The sequence below is a fragment of the Daldinia loculata genome (genome assembly GCF_022478755.1).
Source record: "Daldinia loculata strain CBS 113971 unplaced genomic scaffold F4817scaffold_30, whole genome shotgun sequence".
Lineage (NCBI taxonomy): Eukaryota > Fungi > Ascomycota > Sordariomycetes > Xylariales > Hypoxylaceae > Daldinia > Daldinia loculata.
Window position 1 is genome coordinate 417,251 of NW_026054884.1, and position 18,221 is coordinate 435,471.

General features: G+C 41.3%; 6 protein-coding genes across 6 annotated transcripts; 3 read left to right on the top strand and 3 right to left on the bottom strand.

Annotated features, from left to right (window-relative positions):
* Nucleotides 1-434: 434 nt before the first annotated feature.
* Nucleotides 435-2,453, bottom strand: F4817DRAFT_143489 (uncharacterized protein). The gene is made up of 3 exons (XM_049297892.1): nucleotides 2,314-2,453; nucleotides 1,253-2,211; nucleotides 435-1,200 (listed from the first exon to the last, which is right to left on the bottom strand). The coding sequence occupies exons 2-3, from the start codon at nucleotides 1,978-1,980 to the stop codon at nucleotides 498-500; spliced, it is 1,431 nt and encodes a 476-aa protein (XP_049158293.1). The 5' UTR covers nucleotides 1,981-2,211; nucleotides 2,314-2,453; the 3' UTR covers nucleotides 435-497.
* Nucleotides 2,454-2,850: 397 nt separating this feature from the next.
* Nucleotides 2,851-4,704, top strand: F4817DRAFT_143579 (uncharacterized protein). The gene is made up of 4 exons (XM_049297894.1): nucleotides 2,851-3,411; nucleotides 3,481-3,828; nucleotides 3,898-4,261; nucleotides 4,315-4,704. Exons 1-4 carry the CDS (start codon nucleotides 3,076-3,078, stop codon nucleotides 4,539-4,541), a joined length of 1,275 nt encoding a protein of 424 aa, XP_049158294.1. The 5' UTR covers nucleotides 2,851-3,075; the 3' UTR covers nucleotides 4,542-4,704.
* A 65-nt stretch (nucleotides 4,705-4,769) lies between these two features.
* F4817DRAFT_143549 (uncharacterized protein) lies at nucleotides 4,770-5,814 on the bottom strand. The gene is made up of 2 exons (XM_049297893.1): nucleotides 5,364-5,814; nucleotides 4,770-5,296 (listed from the first exon to the last, which is right to left on the bottom strand). The coding sequence occupies exons 1-2, from the start codon at nucleotides 5,649-5,651 to the stop codon at nucleotides 4,868-4,870; spliced, it is 717 nt and encodes a 238-aa protein (XP_049158295.1). The 5' UTR covers nucleotides 5,652-5,814; the 3' UTR covers nucleotides 4,770-4,867.
* A 157-nt stretch (nucleotides 5,815-5,971) lies between these two features.
* F4817DRAFT_340450 (tubulin alpha-B chain) lies at nucleotides 5,972-8,386 on the top strand. Its single transcript, XM_049303639.1, has 6 exons — nucleotides 5,972-6,302; nucleotides 6,438-6,478; nucleotides 6,596-6,622; nucleotides 6,678-6,753; nucleotides 6,812-7,342; nucleotides 7,393-8,386. Exons 1-6 carry the CDS (start codon nucleotides 6,278-6,280, stop codon nucleotides 8,043-8,045), a joined length of 1,353 nt encoding a protein of 450 aa, XP_049158296.1. The 5' UTR covers nucleotides 5,972-6,277; the 3' UTR covers nucleotides 8,046-8,386.
* An 875-nt stretch (nucleotides 8,387-9,261) lies between these two features.
* On the top strand, nucleotides 9,262-13,808 carry F4817DRAFT_143651 (uncharacterized protein). The gene is made up of 5 exons (XM_049297895.1): nucleotides 9,262-9,406; nucleotides 9,526-9,677; nucleotides 9,757-12,009; nucleotides 12,067-12,752; nucleotides 12,826-13,808. The coding sequence occupies exons 1-5, from the start codon at nucleotides 9,379-9,381 to the stop codon at nucleotides 13,493-13,495; spliced, it is 3,789 nt and encodes a 1,262-aa protein (XP_049158297.1). The 5' UTR covers nucleotides 9,262-9,378; the 3' UTR covers nucleotides 13,496-13,808.
* A 172-nt stretch (nucleotides 13,809-13,980) lies between these two features.
* Nucleotides 13,981-14,510, bottom strand: F4817DRAFT_316808 (uncharacterized protein; the record flags this gene model as incomplete). Its single annotated transcript, XM_049300725.1, has 2 exons — nucleotides 13,981-14,279; nucleotides 14,330-14,510. 2 exons carry the CDS (start codon nucleotides 14,508-14,510, stop codon nucleotides 13,981-13,983), a joined length of 480 nt encoding a protein of 159 aa, XP_049158298.1.
* Between the last annotated feature and the right edge of the window lie 3,711 nt (nucleotides 14,511-18,221).

Here is an 18,221-nt window from a genome sequence, read left to right on the forward strand (position 1 = left end):
AGTATTTGTTGGGAGAGTGAGAGGAACCTGATGAATGGGTCTGCAAGGATATCAACCGTCACTTACATACCATCTTTTCTAAAACACTCCTTCTAGGTTGAAACCTAAATAATGCTTCTTATAATATCCCCGTCAAGCTAAAAACTTTCTTACTTTTATGTAGGTATCTGACTTGCTGTCTATCCATGGGGCGAAGTGTTCATGCTGTACCTAGTGAGAGTAGTACGGGCCGTCCCGTATTGCTAACCAGGGCCCAGGTAGCGACCCACAGAGATGCGATGACACCGAATATTCGTATACCGCCAAACCCATACCAGTAATCGGAGTTTTCACTCAAACAAGTCTCGGCTTATTGCGCTTGGTCAACTAGCTTGCCTTAGAGATGAGTTGCTTGATTACCTGGCAAATACCCAAAGCGTCTCGTGGCATAAGAAAAAGAAATACACACGACGGATGTTTTCTTAGCCACTGTGCTTCGTATATTCCCTGTCCAGGAATCATCCACCATTTTCAAATTCGAACCCCGGTTGATGGCTAACAGCTGTAAACCCGTTGCTATAGAACTTGATTTCAAAGTCTAAGTCAGCGTCTTCCAGAGGGGCGCGCCAGCCAAATTCTTCGAGATCAAACGTCTCCTTGGTTCTTGCTGTAAATTGTCGCTCGTAGATGTCGAATTCAATAAAGGTTTCATATTGGTAGGGTACTAGAAACCTCGATAGAGGGCGGTAGTGTCGCTCACAGAACCCGATGATATCGCGGCGGTAAGGTAAGACCTTTTGTATGTCGACTTTAGGGTCAATAGGGTTTGCGTGGTCGTGCTTTTTGGCAGGGAATTCAAATTCAAAAGTCTCTGTGTGATTTATATCCTTAAATTCGTAGACTACTCGCCTAAGAATTGTTTCAGAGTGTCTAGACCCAGTGTGGGTGTAACCAGAAGCTAGGAGAAGCGTTCTGTTACACGTAGGGTGGAAAAAAATACGAAGGTTCGACACCCATGATCTCAATGGCTGTCCATGGAGTCCTTGATGTTGTTTCAGAGGAGCTGTTGCAATCATCGACACTTTACCACCGAATTCCCATAAGAAGGCATCCCCGTTAAAGAGTACCACGGCGACCCTTGACCCTTCTGTTGCAGCATATTTGATGGGGCCAGGTAGTCTCTTGTCCAGAAACTCGTTCGTTGTGTGGTCCCATGCGACTCTATTCGATTAACTTAGACAAAAGAAGAACAGTTATATTTAGATGTTCTTACAAAATACGGTTCATAGTGCCAACCACGAGTCTATTCCCAAGGGCTAGAATCTGGAGTGTTAAGCCAGCGAGAGCACCCGTTGGCATAGTGAAAATCTTTCGCGTCCGTGCCCATAAGTTGTCGACCACCACGATGCGTGGTTTAGCAAGCCATGCTATCTTGCCACGAGAATACAGAGCAGTCGAGTACGCCTGGTCATCTGGCTCGGGGTCATTGTCATAGTGACCAAATTGCGCATAGACGGTGGACGTGTCATCGTGATCGCCGTGATACACGGGGTCCAGCTTGAAATATGATTCATGTTCCCAAGAAAATTCTTTTGTCAGACGGGCCTGCCAAGACTTCCAGCGCAATCGTCCTATTCTGTGAAGGGCGTTGAGGCAATTGTCTAGATTCACTGGATTGCCGGAGTGTTTCAATGAAGGACAATATTTGTTTGCAATAGCGCCTATTATAGACGGAGATAAAAACTTGCCACGCCATCGTCTGGATATGGCAAGGCAGCAAACAAACTCATGGAGGTCTAGTAGCTGTGCAATTTGGCCTACTATTTCCACTGGAAGCTCGCCAATAAGATCTACATTGACCTTGGAAAGAAGAATTTTTATATAGCGGTGCTCTTGGTTAGTGAGGGAGCCGCTAGAGAATAATAGACGTAGCTTCGTGAGACGTTCCAGGAGATCAACATCCCCTCCTGCAGTACTGAATGATAAGTTTCTGGGATCCATCGATAGCGAATTCTAGTTGAACGAAGTTCGCATTAAGGATAGAAAAATATATAGCTAAGGTTGTCTTGTTCTAATTTTTTTTGGCTCTCGTTCACCACTTCGCGGCTTATTGATATGATATATGGTGGTCTTGATTTTTATGACCCTTGATGCCTTCTAAATAACGAGTATGTCGTTGCTTCATCAGCTTGAGAGGCAGTTAAAGCCCATCCGTTGCATTCATTCTAGCTTCTATGTATTCCGTTAGCACTATATATGATATATGTACTTAGGAAGGCATGACTCCGCCATAAATGGTCAGATCACACATGTATATGTCAGGAGGTAACCAACAAGGGCGCGTGGAGGACGTTTCGTTGTGGCTAAGGCGGTTTTAGCTGATGCCTGATGCCTGATGGCCTGATGGCCTGATGGTTTATGTAGACTGGAATGATGAAAAAATGTATTTATTTGAGTTAGCCACTTGCGGTAGCTGTGGCTGAATGGTATTATGGCGTAAGCGTCATTCCACCAGACCTTCAGACGCTAAGCGCTAAGGTAGAAGGTAAGGTAGAAGGCATAAGGTTAGAGGTACCTACATGAATAGCCCGCCCCTCTAAAATGCACCACAGCTTATGGGTACATTCCTCACTTTGGGCGCACATAGATAGGGTAGTTACCTAAAAACAGGAAGTAGAAACCTGCGACGGGCCACGGCATTCTTCACACTAATTTCGAGCTGACTGTCGACTGTATTAGGGTGCATGTGGGCTTTGCAGGGTCCTAATTACATATGCAGCGGTTATTAGTCTCCTTTTATTTATTCATTCATTCATTCATCTGCGACCTTCGATAGTAGCCCTCTCTTTCACATTTTCTAATAAATTCCATTACGACAAGGCAAGTCATACCACCCATCAATAATAATTCTTTTTAATTGTCAACTAACCCTCTCTCTTTCGTTAGGTATATCTCGGTTATTTAAGATCACTTCTCTACCGTTCACCTGTCCCCTTCGTAATCGAAGTCGGTTGTTTTCCCCATCTTGTCTACCTACGTAACTTATAGGTAGCCATAGAGAGGGACAAACATAAGACCCCTCCTCCCTCAGTCGCTATGGCTGGCCCCGCCTCTCCCAACGAAGGCCCTACGTTCGAACCACCACAACTTCCACCTGGATGGATAGCACAGTGGGATGGTGCAAGCAAAAAATATTACTACGTTCAACTCTCGACCGGTGTCTCCCAATGGGAGACACCAACACAAGCTGCGCCGGGAAACACGCCCGCTCAAGTCAACGAGCACCCGTACGGGATACCTGGCCAACAAGAAGTCATCACGCACCCGGACGGTACACAAACTGTCAAACATCCAGACGGCCGGATGGAACCCGTATTGGCGCCCGATGGTAGTCGAGGACTCGATGGACCATCTGGAGAAAGGGGATTCGGTGTGAGTATACAAGTCCTGGCAGATTTTGCATTCCAGCAAAAAGATCGCTAACGCGGTTTCTAATCGCAGAGTTTTGCTACCAACACGTTACTGAGTCAGTTCTCTGGAGGTCACGGAAAGCCACAGAGCGGTAGCAGTCATGGTTCGAGCGGCATTGGAGGTATTGCTGGTCAATTAATTGGTGGTCTCGGTGGAAGCCAAGGTAGCAGCCTCGGAAGTTCCTCTGGTGGACATGGCGGAGGAGGTCCTAGTCAACTTGTTGGCCAACTTGCTTCGAATTTATTTTCCTCTGGCAGCAAGCCTCAGCAACCACAGAATTACCATGCAGGGCAATCACACCAACCACAACACTCATCAGGTCTCGCTAGCTCTGTGATGGGAGGCGTCGCAAGCATGTTTGGAGGAACGCATCAACCAGTATGTCGCGTTCTCGCGTTCTACCTACGACATTGAGATGACCCCAGACCTAACTAACGCGTTACATAGGGTCAGAGTTATGGCTATTCGAACTCGGGCCATGCAGGCGGATACAGTGGTCAAGCTCCTCCGACATCTTACCAGTCACCAAGTGTATCAACACCATCATATAGTGCTCCGCCTCATCAACAGAGCTCTCCCTCATACAACCCTCCTTCTAGTCAACATGGAACGCCGCAATATCCACCCCCACCCGGTCAGCATGCCGCAACATCGTATCCTCCGCCCCCTAGCCAGACAGGAGGACACCAAAATCCCTCTTATCATAGCCCGCCGCCCGGTTCACAGCATCAAAACCCGCATTATGGTGGTGCCCCATCATCGGGCCACTCTAGTTATGGACATAGTCCAACTCCCCAAGCAAATGCTTATTGTGAGTAACCCCTTTTCATGATGAATTGCCGGCTTAGTTAACATAATGACTAGCACAACAACCGCAATACACGTCACCACCACCGAATCAACCCCAATACAATGGTCACCAACAGTACCCTCCGCCCCCGTCTACGTACGGTAACCGACCGTACAATGTGTCACCTCCATCGTCAGGTACTCACGGGTACCCGGGACAACCCTCGTACGCGAACGCCGGGCCACCAGTTCCTTCGGGGACGCATCCTCATGCCCAGTCTGGGTATCCCGGTAATTGGTAATAGGAAATTTCCAAGCTGTTATTTGTATTGGCAAAGTTTCAGGCATATAATAGACCGCAGAGCTTATTTTAACCGTTCTTGGAGCATTTTCACCATATTCATTATGCTGAGAGGAATTCCGCTTTGGCATTGATCCGCGGTGGTTTATAGCATAAATTGAGTTATGGACAAGATGAAGATGTTGTGATCATATGCTCGATTGGGGCTATATTGGACCGCATTCGCGAACGCGTATTACGAGTTATGATGATTAGGACTAGGTGATGCTTTCGTTTGGATCTAGAAGGCAAATATAAGAGGCCGTGGCTGAAGTCTTTTTTACCACGTCACTGAATTTTCTTCTCGGGTGTTGTTTCTGCTGCTAGGTTGCGAATGCGTACTGAGATATATCGTGCGATAAACCACGATGCGATGGCTACCACGATAACATAGCCTACAGTTGGTAATAGTGAACGAGGAAGTAAGCCGAAGACAAAGGGATCGAGAATGATATCCACATGAACCGGTGGAACATCTTTCATTAGCGTCTTGTTCATTGTGTAGTAATCTGCCGCAGCTAGAATTTGGAGGAAAAGGACTGATGTCTTCCTCTCAGACCTTAGCGCTTGGGCGCCTCCGGTGGACCTAGATTGGGATCTAGGATCATCATCTAGAGACCGACGGAACTGTGAGTACTCTGAGAGCTTAGATAATAGTTCTGGGGTCTCTAGGAGGGTTTGTAGCTCATAGGTGGCGACTCTAAACTCGGTAGGTTGCTAAGAACTAGTGAGCTTTCCCTAGATCGAGTATATTAAATTATAACATGGTAGCATGTCTACTCACGGTTGCAGCCCAGCATACTCTCACTTCGTAACGCTGACCCTCAGTCAGCTCATCCAGAACGAGCCAAGTAGCTTTGCCATGCGGCAACGAGATATTGGGAAATTGGGCCTCGACATGGGTCCGTATCGCCCCATTAGTAGGTGTGAGGGTATCGACGTGTAAGTCGCCCAGGGTCGGATGGGAAAGGGGGATACTAGCTGTAGGTGGTCCTAAGAAGATTGCCTTTTCGGTATTGGCACATACAGCTACAATTAGCGAATATACAAGAGCAAGGTAAATTATTAGCATTATGGCCAACTATTGTTATGTTATTATGAGGTATGTATGAACTCGGCGGACAGCAGTTTATGAGTCGATTTTTTAGTTATTGTATTTCGTATGAAATTTAATTATTAATGAAGATCAGATTTCGGATGGATTGTATTGGGCAATTGCCAGCTGCGTTATTACCGCTAAGCTTAGTTTGTCAAGTTTGTCATCTGCGAACTGGTCCGTGGACTTGTGTAATAGGTGTAATAGCCGACCCCCCCCTGTCTCCTCTTGGGTAACGACGTGGTCTGTGTGCCTTCCCGAACCCCCCGAGTCCAATCCGGTCAGTCTAGGCTAGGCAACCTCATAACAAGCTAGACCGTGGCTGGCCACTAGACATGTCAACATGTCAACATTGGAACACTAATTGCTCCAACCAGGGGTGAATTTTTAATCCGCCCCCCACTTGAACTTTTAGTTAACTTAGGTAAAAAACGACCCGTCCAAAGCATCAACAGAAACTCCTTTTGACTCGATCTCAACTCCTACATACATCTCATCCACTCACATATCCTGCAAAGGGGCTATTTTTCAACCTGCCCACTCCCGATTCCTGTTCTCTCGTTTCCCTTTAGTACAGATTTTCCATTGTATCTGCCTTCAAGATGCGTGAGATCATTAGCATCAACGGTATGTTTTTCTTATTTTCCCCCTCCATAGCACGCGTTTTCCTTCACCGCATAATCCATGTCTCCCTATTGCCAGCACCTTTTGACCTTTAGATTATGGAAACGCGTTTATACTGACTACTTGTTCTGTATACAGTCGGCCAGGCAGGTTGCCAAATCGCCAACGCTTGCTGGGAGGTAAGTCTATTCCCTGCGCGGGATCTCGATGTCGCATATATACTACGCAACTCGGACCTCGACAGCGCCTTTCGCGAAACCGACTCGAGATGGAAACTAAAACTGACCTGCTTTTAGCTTTACTGCCTCGAGCACGGTATTCAGGTACGTTGATTTGAAATCTGATAGACCAAGGACCTGACTGACGCTTATCGTGTAGCCCGATGGATACCTGACCGAAGAGCGCAAGAAGGCGGACCCCGACCAGGGATTCAGCACTTTCTTCTCTGAGACTGGTATGCTTGATATGCTTTGTGGACAATAGAAAGTATTCTAACTTATTGATTCTTTTAGGTCAGGGCAAATATGTTCCTCGCACTATCTACTGCGATCTCGAGCCCAACGTCGTCGATGAGGTTCGAACTGGTACCTACCGCAGCCTTTTTCACCCCGAGCAGATGATCACAGGCAAGGAGGATGCGTCCAACAACTACGCTCGTGGTCACTACACTGTGGGCAAGGAGCTCATCGACCAGGTTTTGGACAGAGTGCGACGTGTTGCCGATAGCTGCGCTGGTCTCCAAGGTTTCTTGGTCTTCCACTCCTTTGGCGGTGGTACTGGCTCTGGTTTCGGTGCCTTGTTGATGGAGCGTCTGTCGGTCGACTATGGTAAGAAGAGCAAGCTGGAGTTTTGCATCTACCCTGCTCCTCAAACCGCTACTTCGGTCGTCGAGCCATACAACTCTATCCTTACCACACACACCACCCTCGAGCACTCCGACTGCTCCTTCATGGTCGACAACGAAGCTATCTACGATATCTGCCGCCGAAATCTTGGCTTGGAGCGTCCCAACTTCGAGAACCTGAACCGCTTAATCGCCCAAGGTATGGAATTATCTAATAGTGTTGTATTGCTAGTAGCTAACATTGTCTAGTTGTGTCTTCTATCACGGCCTCTCTTCGATTCGATGGCTCTCTCAACGTCGATCTTAACGAGTTCCAGACCAATCTGGTGCCGTACCCTCGTATTCACTTCCCTCTGGTTGCTTACGCTCCAGTCATTTCGGCTGCCAAGGCCGCCCACGAGGCCAACTCTGTTCAAGAGATGACCATGTCATGCTTTGAGCCGTACAACCAGATGGTCAAGTGTGATCCCCGTAATGGAAAATACATGGCTACTTGCCTGCTGTACCGAGGAGATGTCGTTCCTAAGGACGCTCACGGAGCTGTGGCTACGCTTAAGACCAAGCGCACTATTCAATTCGTCGACTGGTGCCCAACTGGATTCAAGCTTGGTATCTGCTTCCAGCCTCCCCAGTTCGTTCCCGACGGTGACTTGGCCAAGGTCAACCGTGCCGTCTGCATGCTTTCCAATACGACGGCTATTGCTGAGGCTTGGTCAGCTTTGTCTACCAAGTTCGACCTCATGTATTCCAAGCGCGCTTTCGTCCACTGGTATGTTGGTGAGGGTATGGAAGAAGGCGAATTCTCGGAGGCGCGTGAGGATTTGGCAGCGCTAGAGCGCGACTACGAGGAAGTTGCCACCGATTCCGTAGACGCTGAGGGAGATGCTGATGCTGAGTACTAAATTTGAGGTTACTCATGCTACGTGTCACGACTAAAGGGCATCTAATATTCTACTCCCTCCGTTGTGTCTGACCGAGGCCTGCCGCAATAGTACCCTATTATACTGAAAGCTTATGAGGAGTGCCGGTTATACTTGTGTGGCGGAGAAACGTGGTCCTGTCCGTAGGAATAGTAGTGGAGAGACAGCAGGGAGGCCTTTAATTCGATTGTGAGCCTGATAGCAAGATTAGTATACACTTTGTACATCCGTCCTACAACTTTTAATAGCAAAAAGTTCACTCGGGCATTCCCCCAAGTGCCTTCGATACCAAAATGAGAAAAATACGTGATTAATTTTCATCATTTCTGCAGCTACGTTTTCGTGTCGCTTGGTATAATCTATGCAGTGTGACAGACTCTAGACCAATAAGTTGAAAGATGGACTACTGACAATGCCACTCTACTCGTTGGTGACCTTTCACGCTATCCGCGGTTGAACCACCCTTTGGCCAATTATGGCTTCTTTCGATTGCAGCTCGCAGCGGCATGCATGTCTAACTGTCCCCTAAAACGAGAGGATCCATATTTGGATGCTACAGCGCTCGTGACAGGAAGAGAAATGTATTAAGCTGGACTGACTCATTACAAAACGTTCGCTTGTACGTCTTCAAGTCTGGTTACAGAATGAATGGCTACCTCATTTGAATGTACCGGCAGTTGAGATGAGGAGGAAACTAGAAAAGGGGAAAGCCCTTGCTTTTTTTTCCCCTTCATTTCTTTTAGAATATAAGATTGATATATATTCTCAACCTTGTTTATAGAATATTAATGCATCTAGAAATATCATCTAATTAGTATTGAGCCGTAGAAAATATTGACCTAATGCTCTGCAATGTAATGCGAGATATATACATATGTACATACATGTATTATGTATGGAGATACAGGTATATGTACCCGGGACCCCGGAGCTTTGAGGAGCTAAGCTAAAAGTGGCCCCGCATACGTAGTCCTGAAGTAGGGGAGGTAGGGGCAGTAGGGGCACCCTGTACAGAAAGGTAGACTCCAGACGCCAGCCTCCTACGAAAAAGCGTAGTTGGAGACGGAAACCTCAAAAACATTTCCCACTCACCACTTACCTTACCCTTCCTTTCGCCAAACACGGTCAAATCTCCGACCGCTTTTTGTCGCCGAAGCTGTACACTACATGCTTCTCTTGTTATTAGATAGCAATTTTATGCTAACCTTAGCACATCGCTAATTGACTTTTCGCGTGCGCCCGAAAGGTTGCTCGATATCCTCAAACGCCGAGCTCTGTCTTAAATTGAAGCCTGGGTGAGCTCGGCTGCGCAACAATGTCCGCTGAATCTAGCGTTGATGCCGGTAAGCTACGGGAACTCCTATCTATATTGCCATAAAGCAATCATCTATCATCGAGATCCTTCTTTCCGTGTAGATGTATTATAACCAACAGTGTTGACTAACGCAAATCGTCTTAACAGCCGCGCCGGCGCTTAACCTCACTCCCGAAGAGAAGCGAGCATATGGCCAACTCTTCAAACTAGCAGACACTGATGGTGTCGGCGTTGTGACGGGCGAAGTAGCCGTGAAATTCTTCGAGAAAACAAGGCTAGACTCGCGCGTTCTCGGCGAGGTAAGTTTCGTTACGCTTCTGAATATCAGATGAATACACTTGATATAAGAATATGCTAATTTGTTATGAACGCTGGTAGATCTGGCAAATAGCAGACAAGGAGAATCGTGGCTTTTTAACACCTGCCGGCTTCGGGATTGTCTTGCGACTCATCGGCCATGCTCAAGCTGCACGCGAACCAACCCCTGAACTAGCTCTTCAGCAAGGCCCCTTACCGCGGTTCGACGGGATTACCATCAGTGCCAACGTCCCCCCTGTTCCACCACCTATACAGGCCCAGGGGAGTGGCAGCGGCCCTATACGGATACCACCTCTGACACCCGAGAAGGTCGCCCAGTATGCTGGATTATTTGAGAGACAGAATTTGCAGAATGGAGGTATACTACCAGGTGATCAGGCGAAGAGCATCTTCGAGAAGTCCGGCCTACCCAACGAAGTTTTAGGACGCATCTGGCAGCTTGCCGATACAGAGCAAAGGGGAGCACTTGTAATGACGGAATTTGTAATTGCAATGCATCTTCTCACTTCTATGAAGTCCGGTGCTTTGAGAGGTCTCCCAAATATTTTACCAGCCGCGCTCTACGAAGCTGCTACAAGGCGCGGTTCGGTGTCAGGACGGAGCCCTACAACTATAGTCCCGCCTGTACCCGCTATACCGCGACAACTGAGCGGACAGGCGCAACTGCGAACGACGAGTCCGCTGGGAAGACCACCGTTTAGTCCTCAGCCTACCGGTGTAGCAGGTGTAGCCCCTCAATCGACTGGAAGTGACTGGATAATCACTCCTGCAGATAAGGCAAGATTCGATCAATTTTACGCCGACTTAGATAAGACGAACAAGGGATTCATCACTGGAGAGGAAGCTGTTCCGTTCCTAAGTCAATCTAGCTTGCCTGAGGATGCGTTAGCCCAGATTTGGGATCTTGCAGACATCAATTCAGAAGGCCGGCTAACGAGAGACACGTTTGCGGTTGCCATGCACCTTATTCGCCAACAGCGAAGCAGGCGAGATATGCCACTGCCCACGACCCTGCCTCCAAACCTCATCCCTCCGTCCCTGCGAAGCCAGCAGCGTCGTCCCCCGGTCGGCCCGTCTCCGTTCGATGTCCCAGCTTCCCCGACGCAGCTACCACCTCAACCCCAGCCGATACCCCAGCCGATACCTCAACCGATACCTCAGCCGAAATCCGCCATTGACGATCTATTTGGTCTTGACGCTTCCCCTAGCCCTGCTCCGCCCCAAATTCCAGTATCAACAGGAGGTTCAGCAGCTAGAGATCCATTCGCCAGTGGACCGCCAGTCTCCCCGCTTCGAGCTTCCCCTACCGCTAATACATTCAAGCCCTTCGTTCCGTCTTCTTCCTTTGGTAGAACTTTGACATCTCATGATACCGGGGGATCGAGCGGTTCCGCTCAGCTTCCAAGGGGACCTGCTCCTCCTATCGCCGCTACGGAAGATCTTCTTGGAGACAATGATCCTGAAATTAGCAAAAAACTCACAAATGAGACAACCGAGCTAGCCAACCTGTCTAACCAGATTGGTTCGTTGTCGAAGCAGATGCAACAGGTTCAAGGACAGCGTGGCTCAACACAGAATGAGATTAACCAGGCGAGCGAGCAGAAGAAGAACTTTGAACAGCGCCTATCTCAACTACGCGCATTATACGAGAAGGAAGCTCAAGATGTCCGGGCTCTAGAAGAACAACTTAGGAACGTGCGCGAAGAGACCAAAAAGCTTACTAACGAGTTGATCGTAATCGATGGCACCTACAAGGACTTACAGAACCAGCATCAGCAAATCGCCCAGGCTCTCCAGGCCGATCAACAAGAAAGTGCAGCTCTCAAGCAACGGATCAGCTCAGTTAATACTGAGATTGCGCAATTGAAACCACAGGTGGAAAAATTAAGGTCAGAAGCTCGGCAACAGAAAGGAATGGTTGCCATTGGCAAGAAGCAGCTTTCTACGGTTGAGGGTGACCGAGACAAGCTAAAGAGCGAAGTGGAGGATCTCACAAAGAGCAACGAGGAGCTTTCCCGACAGATTAACAGCAACTCTCCAGTGGCAACCTCCGCTCAGGTAGCTAGTCCAGCACCGTCAACTGCCAGCGCAAATAATCCGTTCTTTAGGCGGACTGGAAGTACAGATATAATGGGCACATTCATATCGCCTCCTGTTAAGCCGTATGGCGAAAAGTCTTTCAACGATATCTTTGGTGACTTCGGGGCCGAGAGCACTTCAACCCCTCCGATAACTGCATTTAAACACCAAGATACTGGTGGCTCAACAGCTAGCATTGGATCTTTTGCTACACCGACAAGTTCTACGCCTACTGTGAGTCTCCATCCCGCTTCTGCACCCGAACCCCCCGTCTCAACTGAGTTGTAGCAGCCTAACCCAAGTTTCGCACCCTTTGGTGAGGCGTCCGAGACCCTATCGCCTTCACGTCAAGTTTCTCCCCCCGTTAGTAGGTCTGGTGAAAGCGCCGCAACTCCCTCTGCTTCGGTTTCTACTCCTGCCCCGTTGGAGTCTGCATCCACTGGTCAAAGTTTGGCCTCGGCGTCGGACACCAACCAAAGATGGTCTCCTACGCAAAGCGAAGAGAAATCAAAGGCCCCTGGTGATGGATCTATCCCTGGCTCGTTCCCTGACGAGACCCCCACAGCCCCTGCTCCTACCACACCTTACGCTAGCAAAAGGGACAGCGACCTATTTGTGAACATGAAAGATTCTGGAAATGCGAAGGTAGATTTTGATTCTGCCTTTGCAAGCATGGGCAGTACTTCGGGTAAGCCTCAGGAGAAGTCGACTCAGGACAGCTCCAAGGTATTCTCAACCTTCAACTCAGAGTTTCCTCCTATTTCCGAGCTTGAGAGAGATGATGAGTCAGACTCCGCCAGCGAGGGAAATCGGTTTGACGATGATTTCGCACCCGCATCCCCCGCCGACAAAAAGACCGAGGCCAGGGAGCTCCAAGCTCCGGCTTCTCCGGCAGCCTCAAAGTCTAGCGCTGCCGTAACTGATGGCCAAGCCGCAGAGAGTGTAGCTTCTGCGTCTCATGCTTCCCACGCGTCCAGGTATGACTTTCAATTTCCATTTTCCAATGCATTGACTATTCAAAGCTCATAATGACGCTAATATCGGATCAAGTGACTTACCAAATTTCCCTGAGCCGCCGAGAGCCTCTTCATCTTTCTCTTCCCCATCGGGGACCGGGGAATCATTTACCCCTACTCCAACTACAGTAACAAACACAACCACTACTGCGCATAAGAATGCGTTCGACGACCCCGATGACGATTTCGCCGACCTCGAAGACGCTAAAGAGGGTTCAGCAGACGATGAGTTTGCTAACCTATCTAGATCAAATCTTGATGATTTCAATCCTGTGTTTGATAGCAGTCCGCCTCCAAGCCAGCCTAAGAGCGAATCGACTAATGTTTCAAACGCATTCGGTATTGACAGCAGCTATGATTTCGGCACAGTCTCATCTACATCAGGTGCTACTGCTGGTGCCGCTCCGACTAATAATACCTCCTTCCCCGGCCAAGCTCCCGCAGCACCAAACAACCAAGACTGGGAAGCTCTTTTCTCTAGTTTCGATTCACCGAGCGACTTGCCCGCAAAGAACAATGAAGATAACAAGAGTCCCGTTCAAAGTCCAAGCTCAGGTAGACCTAGTACCGCAGGAAGGGCACTGAGTGACGAAGGAAAGCATGATGACCCCATCGTTAAGAACCTTACTGGTATGGGCTACTCAAGGACGGACGCGGTGAATGCCTTAGAGAAGTACGATTATAATCTCGAGCGGGTAAGCTGATATTTCGACACTGTCTTGCGTGGAACTGGGGGGCACTAATTCACTACCTAGGCTGCAAACCACCTCGCTAACCAGTCCTAAACCTAGGTCTAACATGCTAGAAACCAATTTTGAGGCAGAAGATGGATGACTCTTTGTTTTGATTCGTGAGATACCTCATTTGTATAGGCGCCGAGCGTGTGGGACCTTTGGAAGTTTGCCAAACCGAACTTAAGCTAAGATGTGAGGCTCAATATGGAGGAGCCAACAAGGCCTGGCAAGTTTGACAAAAGGGCCGATGACTAATGTATAGTTCTGTATGTAATTCTTTGTCGTGAATACCTATATGCTGCCTCTACAGGTCAGATACAGTTTCTTATTAACGATCTACTTTAACCCTCATATTATACTTAATAGCATATCGAGTAGCATATATCAAGTAAACCCCGTGATTATTAGCTATACAGGCACCTAATCCATCAGGTTAGTCCGTCTAATATTCCCTTTTAGCGAACAGCAGCGTTGGAATAAGCCGGGAGAGGCGCAAGTTCATGACGCAGTTGAGCCGGTGGCATCACCAACTGTTCGTTTCCGCTTTTCATAATACCCTGTTCTTCTTCATCGATTTTCCTATAGAAGCTACCGCCTACCTTCTTTGTATCACGATCCGTCTTACTTCGTATCTTCCGGAAAGCCCATATAAATACCTGAATTCCCGTCGCATACCTGAAGGCCTTCCACGCCAAGCGGCCGAATAGACGTAGGCCAAAGCGCGGGCGTTCACTTGAATGTGTGCCGATGTAATCTTTCGCCCATAGTTAGTTACATTCAAGATAGAGTGCGTGGGATCAGAACCTGTCCGGAAGAAGTGCACGAGCAATGTGATGTAGGCAAACAACCACACGACGCTGAAGATGATGATAAGCCAAGCCCACCACACAAGAGAACCTCCGCCTCCGCCGCCGCTACCACTACCGCCTTTATATCTAAATCCGCCACCACCCTTTGGGACACGGGTATCGAGGATACTATCCATAGGCTTTTTTATATATGCTTTGGGACCCGACAGGTACGTATGCCGATCAGGTATAGTATACAGTAGCAGGTGTAGCTCGTTTCAATTGATAGGTTGTGTTTGTTGTAGCCTGTAGGGTTGAGATGGGATAGCAGATGAGGCTTGCAATGCAGTCATGGCAAAAGAGGGGGTGCGTGGGTGGCCGGCTTACCTGCGAATTATATCGATCCCGTCGTGGCGGAAGTAAGCCTTGCAGTTCACCCAACCAGAAATCATGACGGGACTGGAGGTTTCATTCAACCCTTGCTCTGCTGCCATAATTATGGTGGACCATTAGTGCAACTGTGCCAAAATCAATAAAATAGGTCGGAATTTTCTAAAAAAGATAATATAGCAAGGAACGCTAAATGCACAGTACACTATGCGGGGTATATACAAAGTAAAATCCGGGCTACTATTTCCATTAAAATTTAAATTTAGCCAATTAAATTAAATTGTTAATTTAATGTTTAATTATTTTATATACCCACGTATAAATAATATATTTAAATAATTTTATAATAATAATAATTTAAACGTTATAATTAATATTATTTTATAATTTTAATTAATATAAAAATAATAAATTAAAATGTATATTTATATAATATATATTAAATATTATATTATTATTAAAATATTTAAAATTTATTTAAAATAATTTTATTAAAATGTTTTTAAAAAATATTATATATTTATTTTTTTAAATATTTATAAATAAATATTTGTTGGAAAAATAAAGTTTACATGTAAAAAGCGGTATTTAAAATAAGGGTATTTTTAAAAGGTATTGTATTATTTATTATATTATTGTTTTAGTAAAAGTTATGTTTATATGGCCGATTGTTTTGTAAAAGTGTAAATGGTTAATTAAAGTTAATAAATTTTATAATTTTACTTATAAATTAATGGGTTGTTATAAAATAACCTTGCGGTTAAATAGTTAATTAAATATTATTTATTAATAATATCTTAATATTAGTAATTTTTTTTTTTAATAAGTAAGGCTATTATTAATCTTTTTAATTTAATTATATTTTATATTTATATATATATATTTTTTTTTTTTTTTTTAATCCATTTTTATAATTACATTGTTAAAATATTTATATTAATAAAAATTTATAAACCTTTATTTAAAAAGGTTTTTATTATTGTATTAATAAGATTATTTTTATTATATATCCAGTAAATTTTATAAATCTTTTAATATTTATACGATTATTATAACGTTATAATATTTATTATTAAATATTTTTTTTTCGTTATATTTAATTTAATAAAGTATTTATATAGTAAAAATAAATTTATATAAATTATAATAAAAACTTTAAATAAGTTTAACTTTTTAAAAATAATTATAAACGTAATATTTATAATAATAATTATATTTACCCCGTTAATTATAACATATATTTTATTTATTAATATATTATATATAACGCATTTATATTTTATTAAATTTTAATAAATTATATTATTTATAATTATAAAAAATTTGTTATTAAAGATTTTATTTATTAAAATAATTACATATTTTAATTATAATATAAAATTTTAATTATTCGCAAATAATATGTTAATAAAAATGTATAATTTAATAGTTTTTAAGTTTAAAAATAAATATTATAAACCTCGTTTCATATTATTTAATTATCATTAAAAATAACAATTTAATTTATTAATTTATTTATTATTAAATTTTTAATGTTAAGCTGTTTTTAATAAATTAAAAGTGGTTTTAAACTGGTAAATAATGGTTATATAAACGTTTTTAACGTATTGTTTTATATATTGTTATGTTATATCCGCGCAATTATAATTAATTAATATAACCTTTTTAATTTTATTTTTATAACGTAAATAAAAGTTATTATTATTATTTAATATTAAAATATAATTATTAAAAATTAATAGGTTATTTTTAATTAAATAACTTTTTAATTTAACGGTAAAATTAACTTTTATTAATTTAATTTTTTTAAAATTATTAAAAATTTTATTAAATAAATTTAATATATTATTTATTTACATTATTATAAAGCCAAATTAATCTTTATCCGCTATTATTAATAAATACAAATTATATGTAAATATTATTATTTTTAGTTTATTTATATAATAACGTGTATAAATAACCCATTAATGAATTTTAATTTTTGATATTTTATAAAAGAATTTAATTATTATTATTATTATATTTACAAAATATTAATATATTATTGTTTAAAATAATTTTATTAATATTATATATATTAATTTTATTTTAAATTACATATAAATTTATAAAATATTTTATATCCATATAATTATTTTGTTTTTTAATAATATAAACATTATAATAATAAAGATTTATTAATTAATATGTTAAATTATTAACAATTAAATTAATATATATTTCTTTTTTAAATTATTATAACTTTAAATAATTAAGTATAATTTTTTATAAAGATTATTTATAATTAATCCTTTAATCTTTTATATAATATATAAATTATAAATATGGTAATTATTATGTTTAATTGCGTTATATTTTTTAAATAAAAAGATTTTTTTATTTATTAAAGCCTTTATTTTAGCTTTATTAAAAGCTTTAAACAGTTATTTTGGCGTAATAATCTTATTTTTTTAACGTAATTTAATAATAAACATTTTATGTTTTTTTTTACGTGGCGTTATATAAACAATATTAAAGTTAATAATTTTAAGTTTATTTTTATTGTTAAAAGATTTATTACATCTTTTAATAAATGTTATTAGTTATAAAAACTTATAAATTTTATTATTTACTTTGTTATTATTATTAAGATTTAATTATATAATAAATTTTTTATTTAATATAATTATTATTTTATTATAATAATAAAGTTATATAATTATAATTTAAAAATTTATAAACTTATTATTAATCTTAATAATATATATATTATTATTTTAAATAAATAATTTATAAAATTTATTTTAACCGTTTTTTTTTTATTATACTTTAACCTTTAATTAAAATGGTAATTTAAGCGTTAATAACATATTTAAACTATTATACATAATTAAAACATTATTAATTTATTATATAATTTTTAATTTATATACTTTTATTATTACTTTTATAATAATTACTTTATATACTTTTAATAAAAATATATTTAAAAAGTTATCCGCTATTTATAAATAAACGTTAAATATTAATAAAATAAATATTAAATTATTAAAACTTATTATATCATTAATAACTTTTATAATTATTTATAAAATATATTTAAATTTAATATTAAAATAATTTATTACTATAATTTTATAAACTTATTATAATAATACGTAATATTATTTTAATTTATTAATTAAATTATAAACTTTTATAAAAACCTTTTTTAAAATAATATTTAATAACGTTAAATTTACTTTAAATTTATTAAATATAAAATTCTTATTAACGTTATAAATTAATTTATTAAAAAATCTTAAATAAATATTTATTTATATTTTTTTTAATATATACCAAATATTTTTGGTAATTATATCTTTTAAAAATCTTATTGCTTAAAAAAAGGTAATTTTATTAATTACATATAATATAAATTTAACACTTATATACATTACATTAATTATTATTAAATAATTAAAATTAATATTATTTTTAATAATAAATTTAAATTTATTAAATATTTTATTATATAATTAATATTAATGGTAATA